Source organism: Carettochelys insculpta, chromosome 2 (genome assembly GCF_033958435.1).
Source record: "Carettochelys insculpta isolate YL-2023 chromosome 2, ASM3395843v1, whole genome shotgun sequence".
Lineage (NCBI taxonomy): Eukaryota > Metazoa > Chordata > Testudines > Carettochelyidae > Carettochelys > Carettochelys insculpta.
Window position 1 is genome coordinate 38,394 of NC_134138.1, and position 19,475 is coordinate 57,868.

At 43.2% G+C, this 19,475-nt stretch overlaps 1 protein-coding gene across 1 annotated transcript; it reads left to right on the plus strand.

The window, feature by feature from the left end:
• The first annotated feature begins 14,899 nt into the window (after nt 1-14,899).
• CCDC166 (coiled-coil domain containing 166) lies at nt 14,900-15,781 on the plus strand. The gene has a single exon (XM_074985539.1). It carries the CDS (start codon nt 14,900-14,902, stop codon nt 15,779-15,781), a length of 882 nt encoding a protein of 293 aa, XP_074841640.1.
• The last annotated feature ends 3,694 nt before the right edge of the window (nt 15,782-19,475 follow it).

A 19,475-nucleotide genomic window follows, 5' to 3' on the forward strand; every position in this document is an offset into this window, starting at 1 on the left:
TCATCCTTTCTCCTAAACTCACACAGTTCTGTCAAAGTCCCTCAGTCCTGACCTAGAGGCTCGCTTGCTATTCCAGTCAGTCTCTCACATAGAGGCTACGTCTACACGTGAAGCCAACATCGAAATAGCATATTTCGATAACGTCTACACGTCCTCCAGGGCTGGCAACGTCGATGTTCAACTTCGACGTTGCGCGGCACCACATCGAAATAGGCGCTGCGAGGGTACATCTACACACCAAAGTAGCACAAATCGAAATAAGGGTGCCAGGCACAGCTGCAGACAGGGTCACAGGGCGGACTCAACAGCAAGCCGCTCCCTTAAAGGGCCCCTCCCAGACACAGTTGCACTAAACAACACAAGATCCACAGAGCCGACAACTGGTTGCAGACCCTGTGCCTGCAGCATGGATCCCCAGCTGCCGCAGCAGCAGCCAGAAGCCCTGGGCTAAGGGCTGCTGCCCACGGTGACCATAGAGCCCCGCAGGGGCTGGAGAGAGAGCATCTCTCAACCCCCCAGCTGATGGCCGCCATGGAGGACCCGGCAATTTCGACGTTGCGGGACGCGTATCGTCTACACGGTCCCTACTTCGACGTTGAACGTCGAAGTAGGGCGCTATTCCGATCCCCTCATGAGGTTAGCGACTTCGACATCTCGCCGCCTAACGTCGAAGTTAACGTCGAAATAGCGCCCGACGCGTGTAGCCGCGACGGGCGCTATTTCGAAGTTAGTGCCGCTACTTCGAAGTAGCGTGCACGTGTAGACACAGCTAGAGAGGTTATAAAAATAAAAAGCTCTATAATGTGGGATTTCCCACATTGACTGGGTATGTGGCACATCAGGATGGGACACAAAAATCAAATGTGAAATTGCAGAGCTTCTGTGATTTGTAACTCATCTTTTAAATCATCTTCTGTGCAAAATGACCGGAGGACAGCTAATGTGACACCAGTTTTTCAAAAGTGCACTAGAGGTGATCCTGGCAATTACAGGCCAGTAAGTCTAACTTCAATACTGGTTAAAACCATAGTAGAGAACAGAAATGTCAGATGAACATAATTTAATGGGGAGAAGTTAAGATGGTTTCTGTAAAGAGAAATCATGCCTCATCAATCTACTAGTATTCTTTGGGAGATGGGGTCTGTTAATAAGCTTTTGGACAAAGGGAAAGGCAATGAATATAGTATACTTGGATTTCCAGAAAGCCTTTGACAAAGGCTCTAAAGCAAATATGTTGACATGGGATAAGAGGGAATGTTCTCTCATGGACTGATAACTGGTTAAAAGATAAGAAACAAAAGGTAGGAATAAATGGTAAGTTTTCAGTATGGAAAGAGGTAATTGGGGTATCCCTGAGGGGTCCATACTGGGACCAATCCTATTCAACATAATCATAAATTATCTGGAACAAGGGATAAACAGTGAGGTGGCAAAATTTTCAGGTGATACGAAACTATTCAAGATAATTAAGTCAAAAGCAGAATTCAGGAGCTTCAAAAGGATTTCACAAAACTAGGTGACTGAGCAACAAAATGGCATGTGACTTTTAATGTTGATAAATGCAAATTAAATGGAAAACATTATACATGTAAAATGATGGTGATTAAATTAGCTGTTATCTCTTGAGAGAGATCTTGTAGTTATTGTGGATAGCTCTTTGAAAACATCCACTCAATATGTAGTAGCAATTAAAAAAATGCAAAAACAAAACAAAAAAGTAAAAAAAAACCAGAGGGTTGGGAATCATTAAGAAAGGGATATAGAATAAGACAGATATTATCTTGGTGCCTTTATAGCTACATCTACACGTGAAGCCTACATCGAAGTAGCTTATTTCGATGTAGCGACATCGAAATAGGCTATTTCGATGAATAACGTCTACACGTCCTCCAGGGCTGGCAACGTCGACATTCAACATCGACATTGGGTAGCACCACATCGAAATAGGCGCCGCGAGGGTACGTCTACACGCCAAAGTAGCACACATCGAAATAGGGGTGCCAGGCACAGCTGCAGACAGGGTCACAGGGCGGACTCAACAGCAAGCCGCTCCCTTAAAGGGCCCCTCCCAGACACAGTTGCACTAAACAACACAAGATCCACAGAGCCGACAACTGGTTGCAGACCCTGTGCATGCAGCATGGATCCCCAGCTGCAGCAGCAGCAGCCAGAAGCCCTGGGCTAAGGGCTGCTGCACACGGTGATCATAGAGCCCCGCAGGGGCTGGAGAGAGAGCGTCTCTCAACCCCTCAGCTGATGGCCACCATGGCGGACCCCGCTATTTCGATGTTGTGGGACGCGGATCGTCTACACGTGCCCTACTTCGACATTCAACTTCGAAGTAGGGCGCTATTCCCATCCCCTCATGGGGTTAGCGGCTTCGACGTCTCGCCGCCTAACGTCGATGTTAACATCGAAATAGCGCCCAACACGTGTAGCCGTGACAGGCGCTATTTTGAAGTTAGTGCTGCTACTTCGAAGTTGCGTGCATGTGTAGACACGGCTTATACGTCCTCATAATGAATTTTGTGTGTAGATGTGGTCAGCTCATCTCAAACAAGATATGTGGAAATTTGTATTCATTCAGAAAATGGTAACAAAAATTATTACAGCTGCCATATGAGGAGAGACTAATAAAAATGGGACTTTTTGGCTAGGAAAAGACACAACCAGTGCTTTTTTGGTGTCAGTACTTGCCAGCACTCCCAGCCATGGGACTAGCTGGGTGGGGAGGGGAGGGGGAGCTGAATCTGGCTGAGTAGCAGCTCCTCTTCTTTTTTTTAAACAAAAAAGCACTGAAGTCAAGTAAGGGGGTGGGGGTGGGGATGTAATAGAGGGCTATAAAATCATGATTGTTTGGAAAAAGTGAATAACAGAGAGTTATTTAGTCCTTCCTATAATATAAGAAGCAAGGGGTCAACAAATGAAATTAATAGGTGGCAGATTTAAAACAAACAAATGAAAGCACTTCTTCAGGCAACACACATTCTATCTGTGGAACTCCATGCCAGAAGATGCTGTGAAGGCCAAGACTATAACAGGGTTTTAAAAAAAGCTAGATTAAATTCATGGAGAATGGGTCCACCAATGGCTATTAACCAGTCTGAGCAGGAATGTACTCCTAGCTTCTGTCAGAAGCTGGAAATAAGCGACAGAGGATGGATCATTTCTTAGAATTGTAGAATCATAGGGCTGGAAGGGACCTTAGGAGGTCATCTAATCCAGCCCCCTGCTTCAACCAGGATCAACTCCAACTAAGTCATTCTAGCCAGGACCGTGTCAAATTGGGACTTAAAAACCTCTAGGGATGAAGAATCCACTACCTCTCTAGACAACGCATTCCAGTGTTTGACCACCTTCCCAGTGAGGTAGTTTTTTCTAATATCCAGCCTACTCCTCTCCCTCTGTAACTTCAGACCATCGCTCCTTGTTCTGCCATCTGTCACCACTGAAAACAGTTTCTCTCAATCCTCCTCAGAGCTCCCCTTCAGGAAGCTGAAGGCTGCTATTAAATCACCCCTCAAGCTTCATAAACTAAACAAGCCCAAATCCCTCAGCCTCTCCTCATAGGTCATGTGTTCCAGCCCCTTAATCATTTTTGTTGCCCTCCACTGAACCTGCTTCAGCACATCCATATCCTTTTTATACTGGGGGGGCCCAAAACTGGACATAATATTCCAGATGTGGCCTCACCAGTGCTGAATAGAGGGGACCAACCATTTCTCTTGATCTTCTCACAATGCTCCTCCTAATGCACCCTAATATGCCATTAGCCTTCTTGGCTACAAGGGTACACTGTTTACTCATATCCAGCCTTTCATCCACCAAACCACCAGGTCCCTTTCTACTGTACTGCTGCTTTGCCAGTCAGTTCTCTACCTATAACAGTGCTTGGGATTCTTCCACCCCAAGTGCAGGACTGTACACTTCTTGTTGAACCGCATCAGATTTCTTCTGGCCCAATCCTCCAATTTATCCAGGTCACTCTGGATCCTATCTCTCCCCTCCAAAATATCATAGAAGCATAGAATGCTAGGATGGGAAGGGACCTTGAGAGGTCATCAAGTCCAGCCCCCTGCTCTCATGGCAGGACCAAGTACTGTCTAGACCATCCCTGATAGACATTTATCTAACCTGTTCTTAAATATCTCCAGAGATGGAGATTCCACAACTTCCTTAGTCAATTTATTCCAGTGTTTGACCACCCTGACAGTTAGGAACTTCTTCCTAATGTCCAACCTAAACTTCCCTTGCTGCAGTTTAAGCCCACTGTTTCTTGTTCTGTCCTCAGAGGGCAAGAAAAACAAGTTTTCTCCCTCCTCCTTATGACACCCTTTTAGATTCCTGAAAACAGGTATCATGTTCCCACTCAGTCTTCTCTCTCCCAAACTAAACAAGACCAATTCTTTCAGCTTTTCTTCTTAGGTCACGTTCTCTAGACCTTTGATCATTCTTGTTGCTCTTTTCTGGACCCTTTCCAATTTCTCCACATCTTTCTTGAAATGTGGCTCCCAGAACTGGACACAATACTCCAACTGAGGCCTACCCAGCACAGAGTAGAGAGGAAGAATGACTTCTTGTGTCTTGTTCACACCACACCTGTTAATGCATCCCAGAATCATGTTTGCTTTTTTTGCAACAGCATCACACTGTTGACTCATATTTAACTTGTGGTCCACTATAACCTCTAGATCCCTTTCTGCCATACTCTGCCATAATCTGCGTTACTACCTCTCCCCCTAGCTTAGTGTTGTCTGCAAACTTGCTGAGGGTACAATCCAGTCTCTCCTCCAGGTCATTAATAAAGATGTTGAACAACACCGGCCCCAGAACTGAGCTTTGCAGCACTCTGCTGTTAGCCGGTGGCCGGGTAATGTGCGGTGAGGTACTCCCCTGGGTCCTAAACAACCCAGTTTTTTTACTGTTAGAGCAGACAGCTCCTAGCACTCTCACCCACGGCCAGGCTGTAGTAACCAAACGGTTAAAGTTCTTTTGTTGTGCCGGCTGTGTTGCAGTGACAAAAGGGTTAACAAAATAGTTAGGCTTGGATCTTAACTAGTTACAAGTTTATTAAGCTACAGTTATAAGCGTGCGGTTACAAAAGGCTATTGTTTACTTCTTATATGCTAGCAAAGTACAGGTGTTAACAAGTTACGTTACAATCCAATACAAAGATATCTGTTATCATCTAACACAATGATATCTTGGCACAATGACCTCTAGTTACAGAGCTCTAATTCTTTAGCTGTGCACAAAAAAAGTCAGAGACCTAGCATGGGTGTATCTTACCCTCTCTGCGTCTCTCGATACCAGCGTAGCCAAGCCGGATCGGTCACTCAATTCCGCGGAAAGAAGAATACGAGGTTGGGCGTCCCCAGTTGTGGACCTCGGGAGGCAATCACCTGACCCGACCAGCAGGTAGTTGGTGGAATGCACTCAAAGTTAGAGTTCTGCTGGACCCATCTTTTATACGCCTTTTGGGTTATGTATTCTCTTTCTTATCTATGGTGCCAGATCATACTGGTCTGTCTTTGTGACACCAGTTTGTTACAAGGGCATTTCTACTTAGTTTGCACTTGTAAGACAAGAGATAAACAATTTAGGAGTACAGGACATTCTTTTGTGCGGGCGGGGCACGTCCCCTTCTGGGTGATTGTGTGTGTGCATCATATTGATCAATGCCAGCTGGAGTGATTTCTGAGGGTCCCCCCCCCCTCCTCTCATGTTGACAGTCTGGCCTGTTAGCCTTCTAGCTGTACTTTCTGCTTCTCAGGGTCACGATAAGCCAACATATCTGGGCCTCAATGAGGGCATCAAAGACTGTGCTGTCAGCAGCCATTTCTGTGCCCTGTGTGCTCCTCAGTGGGGGGGGCGACGAGCAAGCTGGCTTGTAAGGGGGAGACTCTGTCTGGCTACATTCCACCCCCTGATGCACCACACTACATCCCAGAACGCAAGGTGGTGGTGATGCCAGCACCTTTTGCCCTCCTTGGGGGAAGTCTAAAAGTGCCCAATGATCCAATCAGTATGTGGGCTATCACGGAACTGGCTAGGATCACTTGTCAGCTCCATGTATCGGATTTGCGTGGAGGAGATAGCATCATCAATTAGTCTCCTGACGATGCACAGTGTTATACAAAACACAACTACTATGATAAGAACAACCAAAATAGTGGTTACAATAGAATGCAGGAATGGAGAGAGAGAAAATCCTAACTGTTGGACTAACCACTCCAGCCATGAGGTTTTTCCAGTCTCAGCTGTAGCATGCAGGACTTGAACTGCATCTTTGATAGCAGAGACATCTTGCTCGATTTGTCCTGAGTGATTAACATAAAAGCAGCAGGACTGATTTATTACAGCACAGACACCTCCTTGTTGGGCTAGAATGGCATCTAGAGCAATTCTATTTTGTAGAGCAAAGCGAGCTACTGATTGGAGTTGGTTATTTAAAAGATTTAAGGCATCTGCAGTATGATTAAGAGCTATTTCTAGTTGGCCTGAGATGTTAACGAAGGCTCGCTCAAGTTCAGCAACTCCCAACCAGGGAAAAAGTGCACGGGTAAATCTGTGGAAGCCTGTGGGTCGCTCAATGAGGGGGTTATGAGTGAACTTTCTTTTGGACCGATGCAAGAAGCTTCCCAGGTTGGTTATGCCGGGAGCGGTGATGTGAGGGTATACAGTTAATCCCCCGGGTACTATGTGCCCAAGTGAGCATCGTCCAGTCCAGTTTGTTGGTAAGTATTTATAAGCTTTTTCCCCACAGATGAAAAACAATCCAGGCTCTTTACTGAGGATGGGAGAAAAGGGTCCCTTATACCATCCTTCATTTGGATCGAGCCTGGGGGCATGGTATGGGACACGATAGTGATCACTGGTAATAGAACAATATAGAGTAACCAGTAGGTCTTGCAAAATTTGGTCTGGCTTGAAAAGGTTATCTTTAGCACACTGATTTGGTAACAGAGTGCTGGAATGGGCTGTTAAAAAAAACCACCTGAAAAAAAATCACACTGTTGACTCATATTTAACTTGTGGTCCACTATAACCTCTAGATCCCTTTCTGCCATACTCTGCCATAATCTGCGTAACTACCTCTCCCCCTAGCTTAGTGTTGTCTGCAAACTTGCTGAGGGTACAATCCAGTCTCTCCTCCAGGTCATTAATAAAGATGTTGAACAACACCGGCCCCAGAACTGAGCTTTGCAGCACTCTGCTTGAAACCAAACGCCATCCAGATATTGAGCCATTGACCACTACATGTTGGGCCCAACCTTCAAGCCAGCTTTCTATCCATCTTATAGTCCATGGATCCAATCCATACTTCCTCAACTTATGGGCAAGAATGTTGTGGGAGACTGTATCAAAAGCTTTGCTGAAGTCAAGGTATATCACATCCACTGACTTCCCCATGTCCACAGACCCTGTTACCTCATCATAGAAACTAATCAGATTGGTCAGGCACGACTTACCCTTGGTGAATCCGTGTTGACTACTCTTGATCACTTTTCCCTCTTCCAAGGGTTCCAGAATGGATTCCTTGAGGATCCCCAGGGACTGAGGTAAGTCTGATTGATTATTTTCCCAGGGACTGAGGTAAGTCTGATTGATCTACAGTTCCCTGGATTGTCCTTCTTTCCTTTTTTAAAAATGAGCACTACATTTGCCTTGTTCCAGTCATCCAGGATCTCTCCCAATCTCCAAGAGTCTTCAAAGATAATGGCCAAAGGCACTGCAATGATATCTGCCAATTCCCTCAGTACCCTTGGATGCATTAAATTGAAGGGTACAACCTGCTTAGGAAGGATAGACAGGGAAGTAAGGGGGGAGGTGTTGCCTTTTATATTAAAAATGTACACACTTGGACTGAGGTGGAGATGGACGTAGGAGATGGACATGTTGAGAGTCTCTGGGTTAGACTAACGGGGTAAAAAACAAGGGTGATGTCCTGCAAGGTGTCTACTAAAGGCTGCATAGCCAGGTGGAAGAGGTGGATGAGGCTTTTTTTAAACAACTAACAAAGTTAAGCAGGGCTCCAGATTTGGTGGTGATGTGGGACTTCTACTATGCAGATATATGTTGGAAAACTAATACAGCAGGGTACAGAATATCCAGTAAGTTCTTCGATTGAATTGGAGACAATTTTTTATTCCAAAAGGTTGAAAAAACTACCAGCGGGAAAGCTGTTCTAGATTCGATTTTAACAAATAGGGAGGAATTGGTAGAGAACTTGAAGGTGGAAGGCAGCTTGGGTGAAAGTGATCATGAAATCACAGAGTTCACAATCCTCAGGAAGGGTAGAACAGAAAATAGCAAAATAGAGATAATGGATTTCAGGAGGGCAGATTTTGGTAAACTTGGAGAGCTGGTAGGTAAGGTCCCATGGGAAGCAAAACTGAGGGGAAAAACAGCTGAGGAGAGTTGGCAGTTTTTCAAAGGGACATTATTAAGGGTCCAGAAGCAAGCTATCCCGCTGTGTAGGAAAGATAGAAAATATGGAAAAAGATCGCCTTGGCTTAACCAGGAGATCTTGCATGATCTCAAAATAAAAAAGGAATTGTATAAAAAATGGAAACAAGGCCAAATTGCAAAGAATGAATATAGGCAAACAACACAAGAATGCAGGAGCAAGATTAGAAAGGCTAAGGCACAAAGTGAGCTCAAACTAGCTACAGGCATAAAGGGAAACAAGAAGGCTTTTTACAGATATATTAGAAACAAGAGGAAGACCAGGGACAGAATAGGGCCATTGCTCAGTGAGGAGGGAGAAACAGTAACAGGGAACTTGGAAATGGCAGAGATGCTTAATGACTTCTTTGTTTCAGTCTTCACTGAGAAGTCTGATGAAGGAATATCCAACATAGTGAATGCTAGTGGGAAAGGGGTAGGGTTCGAAGCTGAAATAAAAAAAGAACAAGTTAAAACTCACTTAGGAAAATTAGATGTCTGCATGTCACCAGGGCCTGATGAAATTCACCTTAGAATACTCAAGGACCTGATAGAGGAGGTATCTGAGCCTTTATCTATCATCTTTGGAAAATCATGGGAGACAGGAGAGATTCCAGAAGACTGGAAAATGGCAAATATAGTGCCCATCTATAAAAAGGGGAATAAGAATAACCCAGGAAACTACAGGTCAGTCAGCTTAACTCCGAAAGATAATGGAACAGGTAATTAAAGAAATCATCTGCAAGCACTTGGAAGGTGGTAAGGTAACAGGAAACAGCCAGCATGGGTTTGTAAAGAATAAATCTTGTCAAACTAAAGTGATAGCTTTCTTTGATAGGATAATGAGCCTTGTGGATAGGGGAGAAGCGGTAGATGTGGTATACCTAGACTTTAGTAAAGCATTTGATACGGTGTCGCATGATATTCTTATAAAAAAAACTAGGCAAATACAATTTAGATAAGGCTACTATAAGGTGGGTGCATAACTGGCTGGATAACCGTAGCCAGAGAGTAGTTCTTAATGGTTCTCAATCCTGTTGGAAAAGTATAACAAGTGGGGTTCCGCAGGGGTCTGTGTTAGGACTGGTTCTGTTCAATGTCTTCATCAATGATTTAGATATTGGCATAGAAAGTACACTTATTAAGTTTGCAGATGATACCAAGCTGGGAGGGGTTGCAACTGTTTTGGAGGATAGGTTCATAATTCAAAATGATCTGGATAAATTGTAGAAATGGTCTGAGGTAAACAGGATGAAGTTTAACAAGGACAAATGCAAAGTGCTCCACTTGGGAGGAACAATCAGTTTCACACATATAGAATGGGAAGAGACTGTCTAGGAATGACTACAGCAAAAAGGGATCTAGGGATTATAGTGGACCACAAGCTAAATATGAGTCAACTGTGTGATGCTGTTGCAAAAAAAGCAAACATGATTCTGGGATGCATTAACAGGCGTGTTGTGAACAAGACACGAGAAGTCATTCTTCCGCTCTACTCTGCACTGGTTAGGCCTCAGCTGGAGTATTGTGTCCAGTTCTGGGTACCGCAGTTCAAACAAGATGTGGAGAAACTAGAGAGGGTTCAGAAACGAGTGACAAGAATGATTAAAGGTCTAGAGAATGTGACCTATGAAAAAAGGTTGAAAGAATTGGGCTTGTTTAGTTTGCAAAAGAGAAGATTGAGGGGAGACATGATAGCCGTTTTCGGGTATCTGAAATGGAGTGATAAGGAGGAAGGAGAAAACTTGTTCTTCTTGGGCTCTGAGGATAGAGCAAGAGGCAATGGGCTTAAACTGTAGCAAGGGAGGTTTAGGTTGGACATTAGGAAAAAGTTCCTTACTGTCAGGGTGGTCAAACACTGGAATAAATTGCCAAGGGAGGTTGTGGAATCTCCATCGCTGGAGATATTTAAGAACAGGTTAGATAGATGTCTATCAGGGATGGTTTAGATAGTACTTGGTCCTGCCATTGGGGTAGGGGGCTGGACTCGATGGCCTTTTGAGGTCCCTTCTGGTCCTAGTGTTCTATGATTCTATGATTTGTGTACATCTGTTATTTCTAGGTAGCTCTTAACTTGTTCCTTCCCCACCGACAGCTGCCCTCCACCTTCCCATACTGCATTGTCTAGCACTGCAGTGTAGGAGCTGTCCTTGTCTTTGAAGACTGAAGCAAAAAAAGCATTGAGTACTTCAGCTTTTCTTACATCATCTGTCTCTAGGTTACCTCTCTCAGCCAGTAATGGCCCCACACCTTCTCTGATAACCCGCTTATTGCTCACAAGCCTATGGAAACCCTTCTTGTTACCCTTCACATTCCTTGCCATCTGCATTTCTAATTGTGCTTTCGCTTTCCTGATTACTGCCTGGCATTCTCCAGCCATATATTTGTACTCCTCCTTAGTCAGCTGTCCACATTTCCATTTCCTATACGCATCCTTTTTGAGTTTAAGCTGACCAAGGATTCCCCTGTTCAACCAAGCTAGTTGCCTACCACATTTGTATTTCTTACTATGCAGCGGGATGGTTTGTTCCTGTGCCTTCAGTAAGATTTCTTTAAAATACTGCCAGTTGTCTTGAACTCTTTTCCCCTTCATCTTCGTTTCCCAAAGGATCCTGCCCATCAGTTCTCTCAGGGAGTCAAAGTCTGCTCTTTTGAAATCAAGGGTCTGTATACTACTGCTCACCTTTCTTCCTTTTGTTAGGATTCTGAAATCCACCACCTCATGGTCGCTGCAGCCCAGGTTGCCACCCACTTCTATTTCTCCTGATAGTTCTTCCCTGTTTGTGAGCAGCAGGTCAAGTTGTGCTCTGGTTGGTTGGTTCCTTCAGCACTTGTACCAAGAAGTTATATCTAACATTTTCCAAAAACTTCCTGGATTGTCTGTGTGCTGCTGTACTGGTCTCCCAACATATGTCTGGATGATTAAAGTCTCTCATGAGAACCAGGACCTGTGATCATAGAATCATAGAATCTTAGAATCATAGAATACTAAGACTGGAAGGGACCTCAAGAGGCCATTGAGTCCAGCCCCCTGCCCTCATGGCAGGACAATGTACTGTCTAAACCATCCCTGATATACATCTATCTAAACTGTTCTTAAATACCTCCAGAGATGGAGATTCCACAACCTCCCTTAGCAATTTATTCCACTGTTTGACCATCCTGACAGTTAGGAACTTTTTCCTAATCTCCAACCTAAACCTCCCTTGCTGCAGTTTAAATCCATTGCCTCTTGTTCTATCCTCAGAGCCCAAGAAGAACAAGTTTTCTCCCTCCTCCTTATGACACCCTTTTAGATACCTGAAAACCGCTATCATGTCATCCCTCAATCTTCTCTTTTCCAAACTAAACAAGCCCAATTCTTTCAGCCTTTCTTCACAGGCCACATTCTCTACACCTTTAATCATTCTTGTCACTCTTTGCTGGACCCTTTCCAACTTCTCCACATCTTTCTTGAACTCCAGTGCCCAGAACTGGACACAATACTCCAGCTGAGGCCTAACCAGCGCAGAGTAGAGTGGAAGAATGACTTCTCGTGTCTTGTTCACAACACGCCTGTTAATGCATCCCAGAATCACGTTTGCTTTTTTTGCAACAGCATCACACTGTTGACTCATATTTAGCTTGTGGTCTACTATAATCCCTAGATCCCTTTCTGCTGTAGTCATTCCTAAACAGTCTCTCCCCATTCTGTATGTGTGAAACTGATTGTTCCTTCCCAAGTGGAGCACTTTGCATTTGTCCTTATTAAACTTCATCCTGTTTACCTCAGACCATTTCTACAATTTATCCAGCTCATTTTGAATTAGGACCCTATTCTCCAAAACAGTTGCAACCCCTCCCAGCTTCGTATCATCTGCAAACATAATAAGCGTACTTTCTATGCCAATATCTAAATCATTGATGAAGATATTGAACAGAACCGGGCCTAACACAGACCCCTGCGGAACCCCACTTATTATACTTTTCCAGCAGGATTGAGAACCATTAAGAACTACTCTCTGGGTACGGTTATCCAGCCAGTTATGCACCCACCTTATAGTAGCCTTATCTAAATTGTATTTGCCTAATTTTTTGCTAAGAATATCATGCGAGACCGTATCAAATGCTTTACTAAAGTCTAGGTATACCACATCTACTGCTTCTCCCCTATCCACAAAGCTTGTTATCCTATCAAAGAAAGCTATCAGAGTAGTTTGACAAGATTTATTCTTTACAAACCCATGCTGGCTGTTCCCTATTACCTTACCACCTTCCAAGTGCTTGCAGATGATTTCTTTTATTACCTGCTCCATTATCTTTCCTGGCACAGAAGTTAAGCTAACTGGCCTGTAGTTTCCTGGGTTATTCTTATTCCCCTTTTTATAGATGGGCACTATATTTGCCATTTTCCAGTCTTCTGGAATCTCTCCTGTCTCCCATGATTTTCCAAAGATGATAGATAAAGGCTCAGATATCTCCTCTATCAGCTCCTTGAGTATTCTAAGGTGAATTTCATCAGGCCCTGGTGACTTGCAGACACCTAATTTTTCTAAGTGATTTTTAACTTGTTCTTTTTTTATTTCAACTTTTAACCCTACCCCTTTCCCACTAGCATTCACTATGTTGGGCATTCCTTCATTAGACTTCTCAGTGAAGACTGAAACAAAGAAGTCATTAAGCATCTCTGCCATTTCCAAGTTCCCTGTTACTGTTACTCCCTCCTCACTGAGCAATGGTCCTACCCTGTCCCTGGTCTTCCTCTTGTTTCTAATATATTTATAAAAACCTTCTTGTTTCCCTTTATGCCTGTAGCTAGTTTGAGCTCACTTTGTGCCTGAGCCTTTCTAATCTTGCTCCTGCATTCTTGTGTTGTTTGCCTATATTCATCCTTTCTAATTTGGCCTTGTTTCCATTTTTTATATGATTCCTTTTTTATTTTGTGATCATGCAAGATCTCCTGGTTAAGCAACGGCAGCCTTTTGCCATATTTTCTATCTTTCCTACGCAGTGGGATAGCTTGCTTGTGGGCCCTTAATAATGTCCCTTTGAAAAACTGCCAACTCTCCTCAGCTCTTTTCCCCTCAGTTTTGCTTCCCATGGGCCCTTACCTACCAGTTCTCTGAGTTTACCAAAATCTGCCCTCCTGAAATCCATTATCTCTATTTTACTGTTTTCCCTTCTTCTCTTCCTTAGAATTGTGGACCCTGTGATTTGATGATCACTTTCACCTAAGCTGCCTTCCATTTTCAAGTTCTCTACCAATTCCTCCCCGTTTGTTAAAATCAAATCCAGAACAGTTTCCCCCCAGTAGCTTTTTCAACCTTTTGGAATAAAAAATTGTCTCCAATGCTATCCAAGAACTTACTGGATATTCTGTGCCCCGCTGTATTAGTTTCCTAACATATATCTGGATAGCTGATATCCGGAATCCTGCACAACTTTGTTGGTTGTTTACAAAAAGCCTCATCCACCTCTTCCACCTGGGTAGGTGGCCTGTAGTAGACTGCTAGCAGGAGATCACCCTTGTTTTTTTACCCCTCTTTGTCTAACCCAGAGACTCCTAACACGTCCATCTCCTATGTCAATCTTCACCTCAGTGATTTGGAAGCTTCACTTACTTGTCTGAAGAAGTCCTCATCTACCTCATTGTCCTGATCTGGTGGTCTATAGCAGACACCAACTACAACACCTCTGTTGTTTCCCTCTCTAAGCTTAACCTAAAGACAATCAACTGGTTTTTCTCCCTCCTTATGCTAGAGCTCTAAGCTCTCATAGTGCTCCCTCGCATAGAGCACAACTCCTCCTCTTTTTCTCCCGTTTGTCCTTCCTAATCAGTTTATACCCTTCCATGACCATGTTCCAGTTATGCAAATCATCCCACCACGTCTCCATTATTCCAACAACCTCATATTTCTTTGACTGTGCCAGGGCCTCTAATTCTTCCTCTTTGTTCCCCAGGCTTCTTGCATTTCTGTACAAGCACCTTAGAGAAGTGACTGATTGGCCCACTTTCTCCTCTTCACCCAGGAAACCTACTTTATTGTTCCCTACTCCTTTCTCACCTCAGGGTTGATGATCCTCTGTTTGATTCATTTTCTCTGTGGTACCACGATACTAGACTAGATGGACCTTTGGTCTGACACCCTATGGCCATTCTTATGATATTATGTTTATGTTCTTATGCCCCCAAGACACAGCTCTTTCGATACCTTTCAGTACTGCTATCCTCTAGCCACACATCTCCTTCCCCACCCATGCCCACTCCAAATTTGACCTGAATAAGAGACCAAGCATGAAAAATTTCAGGCCAACCAGTTAAAATCTGCCAATATTTAAATGAGTTAAAAGCAGGACATTTGTGACTAGAAGGGTTAGCCAGCCTTAAAATGTATTCCAGGTCTTCACCTATAATATATAACCTTTTATGCTATTGTATTTTACTAGTACACCTGGAACCCCAGCATCTAACATGGCATCCATGAAGCCAGAACAAAAATCTAAAGGTTTTGGGGAAAATAAGCAAGGAACAAGCAGAAATGAAGGTGATAAGTCTAAAACAAGGAGCAGCACAGAACTATTTGTCAAAGAGAGGGAGCAGTATCTGCAGAAGGAATATAAGATCCTGACTGAGCATGTGAACATGTACATGAAGCGAGTGGAGCACTTCCTGTCGGAGAATGAGTTCCTGGATAAAGAGGCCCAGAAGATTCAGGAGGATAGCAAAGCGTATGTGACCCATATCGGTAAACACACTCAGAAACGTCAAAATGCTATCATCACACTAAACGACCAGAACCACTTTGATCTGGCACAGATCCAGGAGCAGAAGGAAAAGTTGATGTCACAACACACAGATAAAGAGAAGGAGGTCAGGAACCAATTGATCGAGATGGAGACAAAGTATTCTCTTATAAACAAAGAAGTTGAAGATTTGCAGCCCTTCAAAGATCTACAGTTGGAACAGTTGAGCAGAATCAAGGAGCTGGAGAGGGAACTGCTACTTACAAAAATACAGCACTCAGAGCAAATGCACAAGGTCAAGAGCCGATTCCTGCAAGCTAAAGCTGAATATGAGCTGGACTCTCATCAGAAGGTTCAGTCTCTGGCCAAGAGAGCTGAAGAGGAAGCTGTACGCAGTCTAATCCTGCACACGAAGCAGGTGAAAGCAGAAAATTGGCAACTGCGCCATGAACTGCTCAGTCTCATCCAACGCTCACACATTCTTAAAATGTTCAAGCTTCAACTGAGGGAGCAGCAACAGCAACTCCTTCAGGAGCATCATTATAGCCAAGACCTTGCACGCATGTGCCATTGGTTAAAGCAACATGTGGCACAGGACTCAAACAAGTAAGTCAACAGCTTTGGCCACTCCCTCAAAAGCATCACATCAGCCAAGATCAGCCACATTCCTACTTCCCTCACTAGTGGTAAATCATAAAGAGGTTACATTTAACTTTCATAGGTAAGTAACATTTGAAAGCCCAGTCTCTTTTCTCCACAAAATATGTAGCCATAATTTCTCTGTCTGGAAAGAAGCTATGATGATCAATAAATTGACGCTTTCCCCATCAGCAGATAATATTCTTGGAGCAAACAAAGACAGAGGAGAGCATGGAGAGAAGAACAATAAACATAAATAAAAAGACAAGAAGTTCTGGAGTACAGAATCTTGTTTCTGAGGGTTTAATTTATCTCATGATAAACTAATACTGTGGAACAGGTCCCAAGCCCCATTCCAATTCCTCTGCCTTACTTTGGTGAGTTAATGAGGCCATCTGAGGAATCCTTAAACGGCACAAAGCACAGATGTCTGAAAGGATACTTCCTTGTGACTGCTGCTCCTGGGACATGTAATCATCCTATGCCGTGTTTATACACACTACAAACTTGAACTCTTGAAAGCTGGCTATCCCCATCTGCTACAATTTTCCAAGCCCAAGTCACTGAGGTAGAAATCCAGCCAGAAACCATAAATTATGTAATCACAAAACCAGAATTCAAAAGAGGGAACACAAATAAATGAGCAGCATGAAGTTTACTTATTGCAGACAAATCCCTTTCAAAACACACAATGTAAACATAATCAGGCTTTTCAGCCTTTTGTGATAAGCTACACATACCAATAAGAAACAATATTTATTGATTTCTCCATTTGACCGTTCCTACTGTTATCCTCCCTGATCATCTCATCTGCAGAATTTCTGGCACTCAGTCTATCACTGATAGCCAAAAGTATCCTCTTACAAACATATCAATACTAACTCATCCTGATCATCTTCTGCAGACCCATTAGCAGGGTAATAACTCCCATTATGTGTGCATTCTCACAACAACGATATTCTATATCTTACAGCTATTTTGTGGTGTACAAAATACATCAGGAGTATCAACTTCCCTTGACAATTTATTCCACTGTCTGACCACCCTGACAGTTAGGAACTTTTTCCTAATCTCCAACCTAAACCTCCCTTGCTGCATTTAAGCCTATTGCCTCTTGTTCTAGCCCCAGAGGCCAAGAAGAACAAGTTTTCTCCCTCCTCCTTATGACACCCTTTTAGATACCTGAAAATGGCTATCATGTCTCCCCTCAATCTTCTCTTTTGCAAACTAAACAAGCCCAATTCTTTCAACCTTTTTTCATAGGTCACATTCTCTAGACCTTTAATCATTCTTGTCGCTCTTTTCTGGACCCTCTCTAATTTCTCCACATCTTTCTTGAACTCCAGTGCCCAGAACTGGACACAATACTCCAGCTGAGGCCTAACCAGTGCAGAGTAGAGTGGAAGAATGACTTCTTGTGTCTTGTTCACAACACGCCTGTTAATGCATCCCAGAATCATGTCTGCTTTTTTTGCAAGAGCATCACACTGTTCATTCATACTTAGCTTGTGGTCCACTATAACCCTTAGATCCCTTTCTGCTGCAGTCATTCCTAAACAGTCTCTCCCCATTCTGTATGTGTGAAACTGATTGTTCCTCCCAAGTGGAGCACTTTGCATTTGTCCTTATTAAACTTCATCCTGTTTACCTCAGACCATTTCTCCAATTTATCCAGATCATTTTGAATTAGGACCCTGTTGTCCAAAGCAGTTGCAACCCCTCCCAGCTTGGTATCATCTGCAAACATAATAAGCGTACTTTCTATGCCAATATCTAAATCATTGATGAAGATATTGAACAGAACCGGGCCTAACACAGACCCCTGCGGAACCCCACTTATTATACTTTTCCAGCAGGATTAAGAACCATTAAGAACTACTCTCTGGGTACGGTTATCCAGCCAGTTATGCATCCACTTTATAGCAGCCTTATCTAAATTGTATTTGCCTAATTTTTTGATAAGAATATCATGCGAGACTATATCAAATGCTTTACTAAAGTCTAGGTATACCATATCTACCGCTTCTCCCCTATCCACGAGCCTCATTTTCCTATCAAAGAAAGCTATCAGAGTAGTTTGACAAGATTTGTTCTTTACACATTCATGCTGGCTCTTCCCTATCACCTTACCACCTTCCAAGTGCTTGCAGATGATTTCTTTAATTACCTGCTCCATTATCTTTCCTGGCACAGAAGTTAAGCTAACTGGCCTGTAATTTCCTGGGTTATTCTTATTCCCTTTTTATAGATGGGCACTATATTTGCCATTTTCCAGTCTTCTGGAATCTCTCCTGTCTCCCATGATTTTCAAAGATGATAGATAAAGGCTCAGATACCTCCTCTATCAGCTCCTTGAGTATTCTAGGATGCATTTCATCAGGCCCTGGTGACTTGCAGACACCTAATTTTTCTAAGTGATTTTTAACTTGTTCTTTTATTATTTCAATTTCTAACCCTACCCCTTTCCCACTAGCATTCACTATTTTGGGTAGTCCTTCATCAGACTTCTCAGTGAAGAGTGAAACAAAGAAGTCATTAAGCATCTCTGCCATTTCCAAGTTCCCTGTTACTGTTTCTCCCTCCTCACTGAGCAATGGCCCTACCCTGTCCCTGGTCTTCCTCTTGTTTCTAATATATTTATAAAAAGTCTTCTCGTTTCCTTTTATGCCTGTAGCTAGTTTGAGCTCATTTTGTGCCTTAGCCTTTCTAATCTTGCTCCTGCATTCTTGTGTTGTTTGCCTATATTCATCCTTTCTAATTTAGCCTTGTTTCCATTTTTTGTACGATTCCTTTTTTATTTTGTGATCATGCAAGATCTCCTGGTTAAGCAACGGCAGTCTTTTGCCATATTTTCTATCTTTCCTACGCTGTGCGATAGCTTGCTTTGGGGCCTTTAATAATGTCCGTTTGAAAAACTGCCAACTCTCCTCAGTTGTTTTTCCCCTCAGTTTTGTTCCCATGGGACCTTACCTACCAGCTCTCTGATTTTACCAAAATCTGCCCTCCTGAAATCCACTCTCTCCATTTTGCTGTTTTCCATTGTACCCTTTCTTAGAATTGTGAACTCTATGATTTCATGATCACTTTCACCCAAGCGGCCTTCCACTTTCAAGTTCTTTACCAATTCCTCCCTATTTGTTAAAATCAAATCTAGAACAGCTTCCCCCCAGTAGCTTTTTCAACCTTTTGGAATAAAAAATTGTCTCCAATACAATCCAAGAACTTACTGGATAGTCTGTGCCCTGCTGTATTAGTTTCCCAACATATATCTGGATAGTTGAAGTCCCCCATCACCACCAAATCCGGGGCCCTACATGAATTTTTTAGTTGTTTAAAAAAAGCCTCATCCACCTCTTTCACCTGGGTAGGTGGCCTGTAGTAGACTCCTTGCAGGACATCACCCTTAGTCTAACCCAGAGACTCTCAACACGTCCATCTCCTATGTCCATCTCCAGCTCAGTCCAAGTGTGTATATTTTTAATATATAAGGCAACACCTCCCCAGTTTCTTCCCTGTCTGTCCTTTCCTAAGCAGGCTGTACTCTTCAATACCAACATTCCAATCATGTGTATTATCCTACCAAGTTTCTGTGATCCCAACGTCTTAGTTGTATTTATTTATTAGCACTTCCAGTTCTTCCTGCTTATTACCCATACTTCTTGCAT

Bases quoted from the DNA above. Each gene is read 5' to 3' on its own strand.
- CCDC166 (XM_074985539.1), top strand. From the start codon at position 14,900: ATGGCATCCATGAAGCCAGAACAAAAATCTAAAGGTTTTGGGGAAAAT.